This window comes from Neomonachus schauinslandi, chromosome 9 (genome assembly GCF_002201575.2).
Source record: "Neomonachus schauinslandi chromosome 9, ASM220157v2, whole genome shotgun sequence".
In the NCBI taxonomy this organism is placed as follows: Eukaryota; Metazoa; Chordata; class Mammalia; order Carnivora; family Phocidae; genus Neomonachus; species Neomonachus schauinslandi.
This window is the reverse complement of record NC_058411.1, coordinates 21306834-21326813: the sequence shown is the minus strand read 5'-3', so window position 1 is coordinate 21326813 and position 19980 is coordinate 21306834. Positions and strand designations below refer to the sequence as shown.

At 34.6% G+C, this 19980-nt stretch overlaps 1 protein-coding gene across 1 annotated transcript in view; it reads right to left on the bottom strand.

The window, feature by feature from the left end:
* Positions 1-19980, bottom strand: part of CEP128 (centrosomal protein 128) — a 375030-nt gene that overhangs the window by 325702 nt on the left and 29348 nt on the right. The window contains exon 7 of the mRNA XM_021679614.1: positions 9271-9387. Within this exon, the coding sequence (XP_021535289.1) occupies positions 9271-9387 (117 nt within the window). The remainder of the gene's footprint in view (positions 1-9270; positions 9388-19980) is intronic.

Below are 19980 nucleotides of genomic sequence, written 5' to 3'. Positions count from 1 at the left end.
GGAGGGGAAAGAACAGGAAATGGAGTTCCAGCAACCCAAGTCTGCCCAGGCTTTGTGGCTTTAAATCACAGCACCACTCTAACTTGATTCCCATCCAAGTCTGATATTGCCTAACAATGCTTCAGGTTCTCAATCTCAGATGAAAAATAGGAAACTGAACAACTTTTTCTCACTGCCAAATAAGCCCATGGACTGACAACATAAGGTTATAGGTGTAAGTAGTATTCTAACTTGACCATAAAAGATGATAGAAAAATCTAAACAATTTCTCATTTCTTGAGTAATAATACCACAGCTTCAGTATTTACACATACACACACACACACAAAAATCTAGGGTACTGAATAAAAATGTAAATTAACTAGAAATGCAAGGAGTCATACAGCTATAAAAAATGCTTTTGTATCAGGTGAAAGAAACACAAACAAGATCACACAAAGGAAAATCAAACAACATTAGAACACCAGTGGAAAATGACTGTAACTGGGTTGAGTAGACAACAAGGTACAAAGGCAGTGATGATCAAGGAAAAGAAAACGATAATTAGGAGAAAGAGTTTGGATCTATATAAGATAAAAATGTAGAGAAAGTATCTTTGGGACATTCCTGTATAGATTAGATACATGAACCATAGACTAGGGCATGGGAATACATGATTCCAGTGACATAAACTCTCATATCAAATTATAGTCTTTAATTGTTTTACTATATGTAAAAAGATTTTTTCCACAGAGGGAGGGAGGGAAGGAGGAAGAACTGTAACCCTAAATAGGAAGCATAAAAGAAACTCCAGCAAAAATGCATAAAAATGATAGTTTTAGTGTTAAATATAACAACAGATCCTCTTAATATATAATACTCAATGTGTCATATTTTATTTTTCAACTGTAGAAAGCAACACTGTTTCAAATTTAAATTTCCAAATAGCAATAGTTAATTATATTCTTTTTCAGTTGCAATGTTTGTGCCAAGTACACTTTCAGGGAGCCCTAATAGTTGAGGTATATATATTATCATCATTTTCCAAGAAAGTTTAGCAACTTTAATGAAGGATGCCTGCTGGGTCACAATTGATGGTTCAATACTGACGACTAGTGGTCAAAAACATGTAGTCATTCCCTATTTCCAAGTATTCTAAGACTTTTATCTAAATTTGAAACAGGTAGTGTTAATCATGTGAAAAACATATATTAAAAGAATTTTCAAACATTCTGAAAATGAAAAATGAAAAAACTATCTCTTAAGTCTTTTCTGTCCATTATTTGCTATGTCTCCAAACCAAAGTCAACAGCCTTTGTGACCCATAATGGGAACCTCATGAGGCGTTGGTTCATTCACAACCCCACAGTTGAATTAACAGTTTCAGAAATCCATAATTAATATCTTAAAGAGATCTTACTTTCAGAATTCATATATCTGAGCAGTTCTAAATTTTTTTCTAACTTCATCTGTTAGGCACCAAGAAATCAGAAATTTAGCTGTCCTAAATTCCCAACATAATATGAAAAACAGTAAAGTACCATATCAAAATATTCTTTCTAAAAAGTTAAAATTTAATTGTGATTGTCTTAATTCTTGAAGAATGCTTGTGGGATTTCAGTTAAATCATTTCAACTGCTACATACTCAACTTCAAAGTTGAACAAATTTGTTAACATTCACTTTCTTCTCTGCAGGAATAAGAGCAGTAGGATAATACAACAGAGACAAACCTTTGAGAAAGAAAAAAGTTTGTTTTTTTAACCAAGAGTGTTGCATGCAGCCAAATGGTCACTCACATGTGAAAACAATGGTCATTCCTTCAAGAACTATTCACAGACTGTCTGTCGTGGGAGATAAACACTGCATTACATGCCCCAGAAAACAGGTGTGATGGACAAAGTTCCTGCCAACAGAGTTCCCATTTTAGTGGGGAAGACATACAATAACAAACAAATATACAATTATAGATGGTGTTAAGTGCTATGAAAAGATAAATATGACATGACAGAAAACAATGAGGCAGAAAAGAGCTACTTTATTCTTTAAAGATTTATTTATTTATTTGGGGGAGAGGGGGACAGAGGGAGAAAATTTCAAGCAGACTCCCTGGTGAGCATGGACCTCCTCCACTCAGTGCTTGATCTCAGGACCTTGAGATCATGACCTGAGCCAAAATCAAGAGTCAAAGGCTCAACCAAATGAGCCACCAGGCATTCCAGAAAAGAGCTATTTTTTTGTGTGTGAGTATAGAGATAAAAGTTTATTAAGTGAAGATACAGAAAAAGCTCTTAAGAGTGAGAGGCGTCCCAACAGGGTTGCCCGAAAAGAGCTATTTTAGAAAAGGGAGGGGCAGGGCAGTTCTCTCTGAAGAGGTGGCAACAATTAAACCTGAAGGATGAGAAGATATAAGTTTGCTGAGGGTCAGAAGAAAAGTGTTCTAATAAGACACGGAAAGGAAATCACTGTGCTTAGAGCACAGATTTCTTAGAACAATTTGTATAGATGCAATTTTTAAATTCGAGAATAACCATCTAAAAAATGGAAATCTAATCAAAGTGACAATCAAAAAAAAAAATAAAAAAAAATTTTAAAACAAGAAAAAAAAAAAAAAAAAGGGGGGGGGGGAACCAACAACAACAAAAGAAGAGATATTAAAAAAAACAAAAGGATAAAAACATTTCCAAATGCATCAATAATTTTAAGTATAAACCGACTAACGCAGCCATTAAAAGACATAATTTATCAAATGAGATTTTTAAAGTCCAGCTATAAGGTGTTTATAAGAAACATACAAAAATAAGTTACAAAGGAAGGATTAAAATATAGCAGAAAAATGTCAAGAAAACAGTAACTCAAAGAATGCTAATATCAAGAGGAACACTACAGATTAAAAAATAATTGACCAAGAAGTAATTAATTCATATCCATGAAACCAGTCACAAAATAGAGTGAAACTAAAACTAAAAAAATAAACTAGAGTAAAATCTTGGAAACCTAGGAATAGAAGGCAATGTTCTTAATCTGAAAAAAGACAGCACTGAAAAAACCAGTAGCAAACAATATGCAACAAGATTAACACTTTAGAAGCATCCCTATAAAAACAGAAATAAAGCAAGAATTCTTGCTATCTTTGTTTCTATTCAACATTGCACTTAAGTTTCTAGCCAGTGCAGTAAAGCAACAACAAAGAATTATAAAGTTAGAGACTAAATTGCCTTCCATTTCATATATGATTGTCTACACAGTGTATAGTACATGACAGTAATACATGAAAGCTGCTAACAAATTATAAAATAAGATCATTAAGCAAAATTGTTGCATACAAGAGCCACATATAAAACCAACTGCACTCCTATATACTCCAGATAACCAATCAGAGATGTAATAGAAGAAAATATTCCATTCACAATAGAAAGAAAAACTCTAAGATACCCAGGAATAAGTCTAACAAAAGCTGTTAAGACCTTTATATACAATTATAAAACATTATTGAAGAACATTAGAAACCATCTCTCTTCAAATTAATCTATGTAGTCAGTACAATTATAATCAAAATGCCAGCAGGATTTTTCAAGGAACATGACAAGAGATTTTCATTATCATTTACCAAAATATAATGAAAGCTATAATAATGGAGATAAAATGATATCAGTTCAGGGGTAGACAAACAGATCAATAGAAAAGCATATAGAACCAGAGAGATAACATGGGAAACTAGATATAAAACAGAAGTGGCATTTAAATCAGAGGGGAAAGAACAAATTATTCAAAAATGATGCTGAGGGAACTCATTAGTCACATAAAAAATAACAGATTCCTTCCTCACGCCATTAAAAAAGTAAAATTCCTGAGGGAAAATACAATAATCCAATATTTTCAAATGAGCAAATGATAAACAAGCTACTGTACCAGCACAAATGCAAACTGCCAAAAAAATATGTGAAAAGATGTTCAAATTCACTAATAGAGAAATGCAAATAAATATAAAAATGAGTTAACACTTTATACCCGTGAGCCTGGCAAAAATTAAAGAGAATGTAGGGCAAAGGGTCATTTTCAACCATTTTACTAACAGAACTGTAAAAGGTTAGAACCTTTTGGTAAAGATAATCTGATAGCCTCTATTATAATAAAAATCCATCCATGAGAATAAAAGATTAAGTTTGAACCATATCAGCTAGTTCAAGGAATTTCCAGAAAGTACTGGTGAGAGGAAAAACCAAAAAGCAGAAATGTGTGTGTGTATGTGTGTGTGTGTATAAAATATGATCCCATTTTATTAAAATGAAACATACCAAAAAAGTCCTATATATGCAAAGGTATATATGGTCCATATACATCTGTCTAGGATAATTAAGAGTAATAATTAAGGAAAATATAAAGGGATCTCTCCCAGGCTGTTCACACTGGCTCCTTTTTCTTAGAGAGTAGGGTTAATGGTTGATGATCAGAGAATACATAAGGGGGGGGGGGGGGGGGAATGGGCCAAGCAAATAAACAAAAGCTGAATTAAAAAGAGAATGAATGAACATTTATGATATGATCACATTATTTAGTTATACATTTATTTAAATTATATATGATTAAATACTTTTCATACTAAATAATAAAAATGTTAAAAGAATTATGTGAGAAAGAAACTAAAACAGTGGATCAAAACAGTGTATGAATATGGTCACTACTTAATGCATTTGACAAATATTTATTAAGTGCATACTATGTCAAACGTTAAAAATGCAAAATGCTCAAATGAGTACAATTAAATATCAGGAAACAGTAATTAGTAATAACCTGGCACAAAAACCTCATGTAAAATAGATCACTAGAAACAGAATAGTGAGGAGAAAAAAAGCCATCGCTGCAAAAGGAGAAAAATAGTCAATGGGATTAGGGTTTATTAAAAAAATAAAAACCAGGACTTAAAATAAGGCTCAGACTTACCCTACACATATAGCTCCACCCCATGAAGAATAAACACTAGAGCAGGAGTTCTAGAATTTTCCCCAGCTACACACATTTTCCTACAAAATAGTATATGTGTAGTTGTCCTTTTGTGATACTCTGCTTTCAGGCTGTTGGTAGTCTGAGGGTCCTGCCTGTCACCCTTACTGTGTTACTCGGTGCTTACTACATCCCACCTGGTCACCTGGGCCTGAAAAGAACCGCATTCTAGAGCTCATGTCCCAAGGATTGGGAAAATAAGGTGCATCTTCTGGGCCTTCCTCATGCTTTCCACGGAGCTTGTATTTTAAACTCCCATTGACTTGTATATTCTACTGGTCTTTCTCAAAGCCCAGGGAAGCTGTTGGGCTGGTCAATGTCAGAGTGATTTAATGGGCATTTATATAAAAGGCATCAAGTAACATCAGTGGGGAAGAGGATGCTTGTACTATGAAATAAATATGTGAAAATGTCGGGGCACTGACTATGGAAACAGGAGGGTAAAGTGCCAAGCAAAAGTTATACAATTCAGCCTTGGAAAGGTAAGTGAAGTCCAAAAATGTACCAGCCTCAGAAAGGTCTCCTTGTCAATCCAAACCAAGTAGGAGAGTCTTAACAGGAAGGGGTTAATGAGGCCACCTTAGAACATTTGCCTGACTAGATTCTCCTCTGAATTGACACAGAAATTTCAAGGGAGATGCTAAAGCTATTAAGAGGACATTAGGAAAACATTCTTGGCTTCCTTAGAAGCTTGTCCCTTAATGAGTCCAAACTAAATACATTTATAAACTGTACCCAAGGCTTTTCTTAGGTGAAGTATCCATATTACTCAGCATCTCTGGAGCCACAGTGACATTTCTGGGAAGGAACAAATAGCTATTTCTTCATTAGGTTTTTCGCAATTGGTACAGATGCCAAAAGATGAAGAAAAATATAGGAAAAAACATCTATCAATCACTTTAACTTTTCTGTATAGGCTTTAACATTATTGATGAGGCTCACATAATCTGGCTTCTCATAGATGTACAGACTGAAAACCATTGAGCTGAGCTCCCATCTTACACTTAACAATTCCCCACTAATCTTCACCATCTTCAATTAAGATTCCATTCTTCACCTTCCCCATAGACTTCTCCATGAAGTTCCTTTAAACCTTGAGGCACCTGATTCACCCTAGATCACTGGCAAGCATGGAATATTTTTTTGTGGGGGTAAGTGGGAGAACTAGCACTTTAATATGCTAAGCAATGTTCTGAAAGGCATATACAAATATGCATCCAGCATTTATCAGTAGCACATGAATAGTTGAGACTCAATAAAGGAAGCAGATTCCAGAGCGTCTACAGCCCTCCTGCTTAGACCAAGAGGGGGGAAAAAACACAAACACATTAAAGAGTGAACAATTCCTTAAGACCTCTAAACAAGAAGAGGAAAGTGGCTGTTCCTCAACCAATTTCCAATGATTAATACTGTGTTTTTCATTAAATGGGAACAGATAAAGCTCCAAGGACCTAAGGACCTCATTAGATCACTAAAAAAAAGCAGGTTTTAGCCAAAAGTACGTATTGCCTCCCCATGACATTATACCTAGAAATCTGACATTGGAATTTTTAATGAATACTCCTAATCTCTTAACAATTTTTAAATGTCATAATTTTCACTAACATTGAATTATACATTTTAGGGAGGCAGAGGAGCACAGTGGCTGAAAGTCCAGATCTCCTTACTCACCTATAGATTCATTTTCCTCACCATAGCCAGAAACAAAATATATCAATTACTATCATCATACAGTATAGGTCTTTGCAAAAGTATTTTTTAATACTGAAAAGAAAGCAAAGTGTTTCCTCTCCTTAAACATGACCTTTCCAGAACAGCCTAAGCCACTTAACTTGGGAGTAGGAAAACATAACAGCCTAAATTAATCCTTTCCAGCTTCCACTGCACTGTTTAATCCAAAAACCACCTTTTAAAAGCATATAGGTCACCACTTATATTAAAGTGACAAAATATGAAATTAAACATTTCTTATCAATAGTGATCCTCTACTGTATTGTCAGAGATGGAATTCCAAATCACAGCTCAAGCTTTTAGTCAAATTGACAATTACAATGCAAATATTCAGGCTCTGGTTTCTCAATAATAGGGGTGGGAAGCAATCTTCCTCTCCCTCTTTGTAATTTTGTGCATTCTGCAAAGAAGAAAATAAGTACGGAAAATTTCTCTAATTTTCTCTTGCAAAAAAGAACAATTGTCTATTCTTATGCTCACCAGATGCAATTTGCTTTGAGAACAAATGTATAAAAATCAAGGTTTAAAGAAAAAAAAAAAAAAAGGCTACCCACATGCTGTATCTAATTATTCAACAAAGTATCCCCTCCAAAGTAATTACCAACTAACAAGGGTATGCCTCCTTTTGTGAAATGGAGGAAAATGGAATTTTAGAAAACAAAAGTAGATTTTCTATTGCTTACATTATAATTTCAGGGTTGCCATTTTTTCTAATTTTCAATTGGCAGTGTCTAATAATTTAAAAAAATTTTAATCCATCAATTTATAAGGGTCAATGATCTTCAAGCACACATAAGTGCATTTTTAGAGCACCACTTTTAGAGAAAATCATTTTGTAAAAGAAAAAGAAATCCTTTTTAAAATCTTTTTGTTTTAATTTTTATACTTTACGTATAAATCTAAGACACATTTAAAGGGAAATTCAACAAATTAATTTTCTATAATGATAGTAATAAAATATAACTAATGTAACAATGAAATTCACAAATCTACACCAACATTAATTAATTAAAGGATAAAGCAAAGTCTTTCCTCACAGTAGGAATCTAATTAATAAATGCAGAAGAAGTGATGGAATGTGTAAAAAAAAAAAAAAAAATCACGATTTAGCATCACCTATAGTAATAATTGTTTCATGAAAGAATATTAATGCATGCTAAAATCTGTGGATGAAAATACAATAATAAGCTATTTTCAAGTTTCAAAGAATCTCCACATAAAATAAATATTTAAAAAAGCATAATAGTAAAATTTACAGTGGAGAAACCTGGCAGACAACACCTTAACCAAATGTTCAGTTTTCACCAGTAATGGGACAAATGGCTCCTAATAAGATAGTCCTCCTAATAAGATATCCTGGGAAGAATGCAACACCAATTCTCTGGGCTTCCTGCCAAAAGTCTATAATGTAAATTTAGTCATGAGACAACATCAACAAACCAAAATGCAAGACTTCTACAAAATAACTGGCCAGTATTCTGCTGAAAAACTGTTCCAGATCAAAGGAGACTAAAGAGACGTGATGGTCAAATGCAATATGTGACCCTGTATTATATATCCTGGACCAGAAAAGGATGTTAGTGACAAAATGTGAATAAAAACTATAGATTATATCGTAGTACTGATCCAATGTTAATTTCCTGTGATTATGGAAGAGAACATACACACCATATTATTTAGGTGTAAAAGTATTTATATCACGTCTGCAACTACCTCAAAAAAAATTATATATATGTAATATATAATAACTGTTATACATTATTATTATTATTATTATTATTATTATATAGATATAAAATGTGAATATTGGAGGAATCTAGGTAAAGGGCATACAGAAATCCTTTATTCTAATTTTTCAACTTCCTCCTAAGTCTGAAATTTCAAAATAAAAAAGGTACCTAAAAGGTAAGTGATCTCAATTTTGGAATGGTATGACCATAGTCTAGTCCAGGGGTTGGCAAACTTTCTATAAAAGAGCCAGATAGGCTTTGTGGGTCATACGGTCTCTTTTACAACTTCTCAATGCTGCCAGTTTCAAAAAACCACCCACAAACAGTAAATGAATGGAACGGCTATGTTCCAATAAAACTTTATTTACAAAAATAGGCAATGGGCCACATTTGGCCCAGTGGCCATAGTTTGTTGACCTCTGGTCTAGTTCATGCCAAGGAAAATTGATCAGAGTAATCACACTTTCAGTTAACATTTTTGAGCACATGCCAGATACTATATTTAGTGGTTTATAAGCATTAACTCATTTATCCTCACACTAACATGATTAGGTAAATACTATTTCTGTTTTTCACAGAGGAAATGGGCCTAGAAAAGCAAAGGAACTTGCCCAAGGTCACACAGCCAGCAAGCAGAAGACTTTGGGTTTGATCCAGGTAGGGCTGTCTTCACACACTGAACTAGATAACCTATACGCTATACTTCTCAGACGGACTGAAATATATATGCAACGACCAAGGAACTCTAACCATTTTAACAATGGCTAAATAACTATCTGAACTATCCGAACTCAAGATTTACATTCTGGAAGGTATTTTTCACAAACCTCCTGTAGCTGTAAAGAAATAAGTCCCAGCTGATCCTGACGTTTCTCCACCAGCTCTCTTTCTGTGCGCATCTCTCTTTCTATTTCCTGAAGCCGTCGTTCCACCCGATCTGAAACCTTAACATGGACAGAAATGGTGACATTACAGAGCTGTTAGGCAAAAAGAGAACATATTGAAGAGATATTTTATGCCAGATACACTACCACCTACAGCATTTAAGAATGGCTTGTTTATAGTGTCCTTTTTAATACTATTATACAACAGATTGCAAAAAAAAGGACTGAAAGTTACAAAAGAAAACAATCATTAGTCTTTAAATAATCAAAACCTGGATCCCAATAAAGGACTTAAATCTTTCAAAGTATAATAATTCAATAGATCAGAGTTAAAATAGACTAGAAAAGAGTGCCCTCTGGTGAAGTAGAAGGAAAATACCAAGTTTGCCAATGACTGCATTTATTACTCTATTAATGATAAACTGTTCTATTTAGTTCTTTTTCATTTTAATTATCTATAAACATGACTTGCCTAGAAAGGTTTTGATGTCTATGAGCAGCAAATAATTAAAAGGTTTTTCATTAGCTTGTCAATCTTTTCTACTGTGATCTACTGAAAATAAACCAGCTGTAAAAGATCAAAAACTAAAGTCAAACAGAAAAATGTTTAATTGGGACTCTCTAAAATAAACATGAAAGAATTTTTTTTCTCTGATGCAAGATTTTCCTTGCTAAAAGTTGTACAAATTCAAATACATTTCATGTGTATCATCATATAGTCCCCTAAATAAAATTTACCTATTTGATGATGTGTATATTTCATGCAAGAGGCTATGGGGGATAAAAGACATTTGAGCAGCAATAAATATAGCCCTGTTATAAGAAATCTTTTGTTAACAATTCTATATAGCCAGAAGGGCTATATAGCCAGAAGGGTCAAAGGTAACAAAGGTAACAAATCTTTTGTTAACAATTCTATATAGCCAGAAGGGTCCTGGTAACAAGGAATCTTACTGGGGCGATAGAAATGTTCTAAACTGGATTATGATGATGGCTGCACAACTCAGTACATTTACTAAAAATCATTGAGTTGTGCACATAAAGCAGATTAATTTTATGATAAATTATAGATTAAATTGATTTTTAAAATGACACTGGTAAACATAAGTTTAGTCAATAAAAGCTGAGCAAAAATATTCTATCAAAAAAATTAGCAGTTAATATTTACTAAGAATGAAAATTCTTGGTTTTCCACTTTTTACTGCTTAAAAACAATTTTAAGATATTTACTATAATACAGTGTTTTACTAAAAACTCAAAACACCCTTCAGCATCAAGCTTCTAATTTATCGTAGTAATCAACCCTAATATCCCAATAATTTACTACTGTGGGCGCCTGGGTGGCTCAGTTGGTTAAGCGACTGCCTTCGGCTCAGGTCATGATCCCGGAGTCCTGGGATCGAGTACCGCATCGGGCTCCCTGCTCAGCGGGGAGTCTGCTTCTCCCTCTGACCCTCCCCCTTCTCATGCTCTATCTCATTCTCTCTCTCAAATAAATAAAATCTTTAAAAATAATAATAATAATAATTTACTACTGCATCTGAAATAAACGTAGTACCTGCTGTAATAGAAAACAATACTGGATAAATACTAAAAAATAAAAGGTTGTTAATTCATGCAATTTTTACAAAATGGAAATACCTTTATAGTTCACTCTTAGTGTAAAAAGTAATTAATAGCAAAATTCATCAGAAAAAAAAATACAGAATCATCTCAAACTCATTAGGGTGGCTACTATCAAAAACAAAACCAAAAAACCAGAAAATAACAAGTGTTGGAAAGAAAATGGAACCCTGGTACACTGTCAGTGGGAGTATAAAATTGTACAGATCCTATGGAAAACAGTATGTTGGCTCCTTAAAAAAATTAAAAAGAGTTACCAGCAATTCCATTTCTAGGTATATACCCAAAAGAATTGAAAGAGGGTTTTAAAGAGATATTTGTAGACCCATGTTTATAGCAGCATTATTCACAATAGCCAAGAGATGGAAGCAACCCAAGTGTCCATAGACAGATAAATGTATCAACCAAATGTGGTTACAAATACAATGGAGTATTATCCAGTCTTAAAAAGGAAGAAATTTCTTACCCATGCTACAACATGGATAAACTTTGGAGACATTATGCTAAGTAAAATAAGCCAATCACAAATAGACAAATACTGTATCATTCCACTTATATGAGGTACCTGGAGTAGTCAAATTCATAGAGACAGAAAATTGAAAGGTGATGTCCAGGGAATGGAAAAGGGGTAGCGTGGAGAGTTGTTGCTTAATGGGTACAGTTCCAGTTTTGCAAGATAAAAAGAGTTCTAAAATGGTGAATGTGCAGAACACTACTAAACATTTAAAAGTGATACAATGATAGGGTCCCTGGGTGGTGCAGTCATTTAAGCATCGGACTCTTGTCTTGGCTCAGGTCCTGAACTCATGGGTCGTGAGATCGCGCCCCACGTTGGGCCTTGTGCTCAGTGCGGAGTATACTTAAGACTCACTCTCCTTCTCTCTCATTCCCCCCCCCCCAACCCGTGTGTACTCCCTCCCCTCTCTCTCTTAAACTAAAGCTTAAAAATAAAATAAATCTTTAAAAAAAAAAAAAGTGAGGATTACCTGGGTGGCTCAGTCAGTTAAGCATATGCTTTCAATTCAGGTCACAATCCCAGAGTCCTGGGATCAAGCCCTGGGGTCTGGCTCCCTGCTCAGTGGGGAGTCTGCTTCTCCTTCTCCCTTGGCCCCTCCCCGACTCCATGCTCTGTCTCTCTCTCTCTCTCTCTCTCTCTCTCTCAAATAAATCAATAAAATCTTTAAAAAGTGATATGATGGTAAATTTTATATTTTACAATTAAAAATAAAAAAGAATAAAAAGAAATAAATATAATCTGCTAATACCATCCATGAAGAGAAAAACACTGATAAGTATATTGTTGTATACTTTCAGAAATTTTTCTATGCATATGTGCATGACGAGTCAAACACATATCCATTTCACTTCTTTAAATAAAAATGAAATAAATTTTTTGAGTTGACATATCATGGGCAACTTTCCATGACAACAAATAAATCTATATCCTTTTTCTTAACAAATGCATAGTTCTCCATAATTGATTAAAATAATTCCCTACTGATAATGGGATAACAATTATTTTTACTGTATGCTATGACAAATATTCCTATATAATTTTTGTAAATTCAAGATACAATCTTTAAGTGGAACTGTTGAACCAAAAGGTATGAATCACTTACAAAAAAATAAAACATGAAATAAAATAAAACTTGGAAGTATTTTGGATTTTTATCCAAATCTTTTACTCTAAAAGAAGACTGAGGAGATGAAGTTACTAACCAGGGGTCACACAACTAATCAGTGAGAAAAATAAGCCTAATACAGGTCTCCCTTTCCAGCAATATTTTAAAAGCCCCAGGTCCATTTTCATGCATTCATTCAATAAACATGGACACTCATTTGTTCCAGTTGTTGTAGTAGGTAGGAATATAGCAATACATTGTTGTATCCATACCCTGCCTTCAAAGAGCTTGCTACTGAAGACTGACACTGAATGAGCAGTTAGAATTTCTCTCATTAAATTCAATGAGTTGAATGACTTCTGTATTTCAGGAAGGAAGGCTGTGCTTTTTAGCAAAATCCAAATACTGAAATCCAAATACTGAAATAAAAGCTCAAAATTATTAAGACAGTTTCTTCAATAAATGGTATTGGGAAAACTGGGCAACTATACACAAAAGAATTAAACTGAAACACTTTTTTTTTTTTGGACCACTTTCTTACACCATATACAAAAGTAAACTCAAAATGGATGAAAGACTTAAATGGAAGACTGGAAACCATGAAACTAGAAGAAAACATGGGCAGTAAGGTCTTGGAAATTAGTCTGTGCAATATATATTTTTTGTATCAGTCTCCTCAGGCAAGGGCAACAAAAGTAAAAATAAATAAATGTAACTAGACCAAACTAAAAAGCTTTTGCAGGGGCGCCTGGGTGGCTCAGTCAGTTGGGCGGCTGCCTTCGGCTCGGGTCGTGGTCCCAGGGTCCTGGGATTGAGCCCCGCATCGGGCTCCCTGCTCGGCGGGGAGGCTGCTTCTCCCTCTCCCTCTGTCTGCCGCTCTGCCTACTTGTGCTCTCTATCTCTGTTAAATAAATAAATAAAAATCTTTAAAAAGCTCTTGCAGAGCAAAGGGAACCATCAACAAAATGAAAAGGCAACCTACTGAATGGGAGAAGATAATCTGCAAAAGATATAACAAATAAGGGGTTAATATCAAAAATGTATAAAGAACTCACCTAATTCAATATCAAAAAATCCAATTTAAAAATGGGCAAAGGGACTAAATAGACATTTCTCCAAAGAAGACATAAAATGGCCAACAGACACATGAAAAGATACTTAATATCACTAATCATCAGGGAAACACAAACCAAAACCACAAAGAGATACCGCCTCACACCCATTAGAATAGGTGTGCTCAAAAAGACATGAAATAACAAGTGTTGGCAAGCATATGGAGAAGAGGAACCCCTGTGCACTGTTGGTGGGAATGCAAAATGGTTCAACCACTCTGGAAAAGAGTATGAAGGTTCCTCAAAAAATTAAATACAGAACTACCATACGTTACAACAATTCCACTTCTAGGTATTTATCCAAAGAAAATGAAACCACTAATTCAAAAAGATATATACACTCCTATGTCCATTGTAGTGTTATTTATAATGCCAAGATATGGAAGCAACCTATGTCCATCAATCGATGAAGGGATAAAGATGTATACATACACAAAAAAGAATGGAATCTTGCCATTTGTGAAAACATGGACAATTCTAAAGGGTATTATGCTAAGTGAAATAAGTCAGACGGAGAAAGATAAATACTGTGATTTCACTTATACATGGAATCTAAAAAAATACAAAACAAAACAGACTCAGTGATACAGAGAACAATCTGGTGGTTGCCGGGGGGGGGGGGGGGGAGAAAAAGGGGGGGGGGGTTAAAGGGGAAAAACTTTTAGTAAAAAAAAAAAAAAAAATCCAAAATTATTTAGCCATTAGCTACTTCATCACCATAGCTAGTACATGTGATGATGTCGAGTTACCCTATTTGGAGGATTCTTTTTTAAAATTAATATTTGTGTTAGGTAGCTTCTGACATGGTTTCAATGGTTTCTGCTTCCTGGTATTCATCTACCTGCATAATTTCTTCCCCTTGAGTGTGGACTGGTCCTAGTGACTTCCTTCTAATGAATACAATATGGCAAAAGTTATGAGATATCACTTCCATAATTAGGTTACAAAAAATAGTGATTTCCATTCTTGGTAGCACGTTCTCTCTTGCTAGCCCTCTCTCTTGCTTGCTCTGATGAAGCAAGCTGCCATGTGGTAAATGCTCTATGGAGAGGCCACGTGTCAAGTAAATCAAAGAAGTCTCTGACCAACAGATCATGATGAACTGACACTTCAATCCAATAACCTACAAGGAACTGAAGGAGCTAGGAAGCAGATCAACTAGTCAAGCCTTGAGATGACTATAACCTGTGAGAGATCCTAAGCCAAAGGACCCAGCTAAGCCACACTTAGGTTGCTAACCCAGAGAAACTATCAAATAATAAATGTTTTAAGCCAGTAAGTTCAGGGATCATTGTTACACAGCCATAGATAACTACTGCAATTTTTTAAATTTGTTTTAAAATAAATCCTCAACCAGGAAATAAGCTAGAGAGCCTAATATATGCATATTCCCCACTCCATCCACAAAATTTCTATTTCATAGAATTTTGTTCTCAATTTCAAAATATTATGATTTTTCACTAGTATTAGCCTTCTCTGTACTCCAGTGATAGATGAGCACCTCTTTAGTCCTAGCTGTGCCGCCTACTGGCCTTGTGATTAGCTTTCTAAATGAAGTACATACTAACTGAGCTGTTCAAGGAATTTAATCTCTCCAAAAAATCAGCATCATCTTCCATAAATGGAAATAATAATTTGCCCTCCTAGGCACATAGAGTAGTGTGGACCAAAAAGTACAGAAGTAATGGGACAAAAGTATAGATTATATGGTAGAAATTAATAGTTGTTTTCCACTATCTATTCCCCTACCCCCATTTCTTCTACAGTAAAGGAATTTTTAACTAGATAGGTGACTGACAAATATAAACATTTTTCTGGCCTTGTGACTTAATTCTGGCAAATGGGATACAGGTATAAGTGTCAACTGACAAGTTCCAGAAACTATCCAGAAGAGATAGCACATAAGTACCTTTTGCTCTCATACTCATTCCTTCCTCCATCTTGCTGCCTAGTACACACATGCTGCCATCTTAGATCATGAATATGAGGCCATAACAGGAAAAAACAACCACAACAAGAACATGACAGAAAGAGCCAGAATCCCTTACACATTGTAGGGAGCACCACATGGAACCCTGAACTTTCTACTTAAGATTTTCCCATAAGAGAGAAGTAACTTTTGTCTTTTGTAAGTCACTGTTATTTGAGGCTTTCTGTTATTTATGACTGAAACTCAACTGATAGAAGCACTTAATGAACTACAAAACACTAAGCAAGTACAACTACTGCCTTATACAACCATCAGAACATGGGTAAATCACAATATACTTCCTCTATTTTAGTCAAGTCTGAAGACAACAATAAGTAATAAAAATGAGTAGACATTATAGCTAGTCAGTGTTCAGAAAAATAAAACCTATGCACAAACTAGCATGAATGAAAATGAATAAACACAAAGTATTTTAGGAATTCCAACAGTGGTAGAATTATAATCATAGTATAAGGCCACCTAAGTGTCTTCATAGACCCAATCATCCAAACAGATCAATATGCTCAAAATACGTTATTTTTTCTACTGCTAACACCCTGAGTCACACAACTCCACCTAAGTCAACAACAACCAAGGACTTAAAATACTCATTTGGATAGTTCTTGTTTTCTTTTTGTCTATTCTTTCTCATCAATTTCTATTTACATTTCTGTATTAGTTAAGATCCAATTTAGGAAGGTAGTTTATTTATTTATTTTTTTTATTCTTATGTTAATCCCGATACATCACATCATTAGTTTTAGATGAAGTGTTCCATGATTCATTGTTTGTGCATAACACCCAGTGCTCCATGCAGAATGTGCCCTCCTCAATACCCACCACCAGGCTAACCCATCCTCCCGCCCCCCTCCCCTCTAGAACCCTCAGTTTGTTTTTCAGAGTCCATCGTCTCTCATGGTTCGTCTACCCCTCCGATTTCCCCCGCTTCATTCTTCCCCTCCCGCTACCTTCTTCTTCTTCTTCTTCTTTTTTTTTTTTTTCTTAACATATATTATTTCTATCTCATATTACAGTCCAGAAGAAAGCAGGACAGGTGGAGGCTACTCTGTTTCCTAAGGTCATTCCAAGATCCAGATTCCTCCCATGTGTTGCTCTACCTTACCCTAGGTTGTTATCCTCATCTGCAAGGTTGGAGTTGGTTAAGTGCGACATCCTTATTTCAACCCACATAAAGAGAAGGAGGAAAACCAATTACTGGACAAATGGCTTTGTTTTCAAGCTCAGAAGTTGCACAGGGAAACTGGGAAATGTCATCTCTACCCAAGTAACCATGTGCCTGGACAAAACTGCTGGGGTCAGGGGATGATAAGAAGAAGAGTATGGGGATCTGATACGAAAGGGAAGAAGAAACTCAGTATTAGAGGCCACTTAGAATTAAAATAACACGTATTATAATTTTAAGGTAAGCCACCTTTCATCCTTCTTGGAAAAGGGGAAGATAAATGCTAATTCTCAACTGAAAGTATTAAAAGAGGTCATTTAAAATCCCAATTTTAAAACTGAGCTATATGTAACAAATTACAAATGCACATACTTTAATTCCTGTAAGTCCACTTCTAGAAATTTATTCTACCAATTTACTTTTTCATGTGAAAAATGGCACATGTACAAGATCACTAATTGCAATGTTGTGTATAAAAGAAAAAGACTTAAATGACCTAAATGTCCGTCAATAGGAGACTGATTAAATTATGGAACATTCATTCAATGGAATGCTTTAAATTAGTAAAAGAATTAGAAAGCTCATTAGATGCTAATATGGAATACTCTCATATCTCAAAAATACATTAAATGAAAAAGGCAATATACAGAACAGTGTGTTTAGTATACTACCTGCTACCAATTATGTAACAAAAAGGAGAGGAGAGCAAGGCCTCTCTCAAGGTGGTGACATTTCACTGGAGACCTGAATGACAAGAGGGAACCAGCCATGCAAAAACCTTGGGAAAGAAGAGAAGCCACAGCAAGGACCCTAATGTAGGAATAAGTTTGACAAATTCAAGGTACATACGGAAGCCCAGATAATATAGGTACTATTAGCCATCACAAGGAATTCTGAATAGAAACATCTTAGGTAGAAATTTAAAAAGCAGGGATATAAATCACTGTGATGATGATTTTTTAAAAATCAGTTGACTGTGAAAAACAGTATGGAGGTTCCTCAAAAAAAAAAAAAAAATAGAACTACCATATGATCCAGTAATTCCACTATTGGGTATTTACCCAAATAATATAAAAACACTAATTCAAAAAGATATATGCACCCTATGTTTATTGCAACATTATTTACAATAGCCAAATTACCAAATTATGCAAGCAACCCCGTCTCTATCGATAGATGAATGGATAAAGAAGATGTGGTATAAATACACAATGAAATATTATTCATCCATAAAAAAGAATGAAATCTTGCCATTTGCAACAATATAGATGGATCAAGAAGACAAAATGCTAAGTGAAATAAGTCAGAGAAAGACAAACACCATATGATTTCACTCATATGTGGAATTTAAGAATTAAAAAAAAAAATTAAAAAAAAAAAAAAAAAAGGACAAACCAAAACAGAAACTCTTGACTATAGAGAACAAACTGATGGTTGCCAGAGGGGAGGTGGGTGGCGGGATGGGTGAAATAGGTAAAGGGGATGAAGAGTAAACTTAACATGATGAGCACTGAGTAATGTACAGAATTGTTGAATCACTGTATTATACACCTGAAACTAATATAACACTGCATTTTAACTCTACTGGAATTTTAAAATGAATGAATGGATAAATAAATAAATATCACTTGGCTACTGTGAGAAGCACAGATGGGGAAAGTGTAAAGAGAAAGAGAACAAGTTCAATGCAGGCCACCACAGTCAGCATAAATGACAGTGACCTGGACAGAAGTATTAGACAGAAGTAGAAGGAACTGAGCAGGACTTCAGTAATAAAAAGGACAAGATTTTTATAATGGGCTGGGACTGTGGTATGAAGAAAAGATCTACAGTGAATACTGGATGACCTCTGGATGGCTGTGATGCCATTTCCTGACATGGGGAAGACCAAAGAAAGAGCAAGTAAAAATAGTTCTAAATGGAAGGGCATGGACTCTATACCTAATGACACAGCATATACTGATAACTTTTGAATAAGATAATTCCCAATAAGAATTAAAGACTACAATTATTAATGCCGCCTCACTTTTTTTTTCCATTTCTGAGACCTAAAGGAAAAATATTAACCATGTTACTTAATTGATTTGATTCAATTACATTTACTACTAAGATAGGAAAAAGTCCTAAATCTCTATAGTTATAAAAATAGCAAAATAGCAAAATACAAATTAAAATAGCTTTTAATGTTAGCATTTAATGAAAGAAGGCAAAATAAGGCAGAAGCATTCTGTTTCTGGGACTGTATTATGGTTTTGCTGATTATGTTGTTGAATATGTTGATTCCTCATACCCTGAACAATATCTGCTGGTTTAAAATCTGTTTCAGTAAATATGTTGTATATTCTGTTGCTGTAACCTATGCAATAACCATGTTATCCTAAATGCAGTGTTGACAGAAGTCTCAGAGTTCAATTAATGACCAACTCTTCCAGAAACAGCTGGATCCATGTTTACAGTGACCCTCCTATAAAAAACTAAAATAAAAATGACTTTTCCTTCATGAATAATCAAACTTAGTAAGTACTCATATCACACTCAGATGGGTAGAATCTAGACAGCTAATGAACTGAAATTTCCCCTGTGGTATGAGGCCCATGCAATATTGACTGTTTATTACCAAAATTAAGTCTTAACAGAAAATATTTTCCAGAACATGTTATAAATAATAACTATGCCCTTCTAATGGGAAGTATAAAAGAAACCAAACAAACAAAAGTCTATGAATCACAAAGGATTAACAAACCAAATCTTGGCATGTCTGATAGAAACCAACACTTCTTGCCTCTCAAAGAAAACTGTGTCCTATAAACTTTCAAGATATATTTTAGTTACTGAGAAAATGCATGATAAACAACTGTAGCCTCAGAATATTGCACAATAAATGTGAATAACAGTGGGTACCAACAGAAACCAAAATTGGTGAGAGACAGTGGCAGTCGTTCATTTTTCTTTATATATTTGTACAACATTTTTAAAGTTTTCCACAGTGAACGTGCATCACTTTGGTAATTTTATTTCAAACTTAAATCTGGAGGGGGGAAACAGCTGCAGCCTCTGAGAACTTTAATGTTCAAATAACAAAACTGCATATTCTCTGACAGCATGCTATCATGAATTCACAAATACAACACAATATGTCAAACA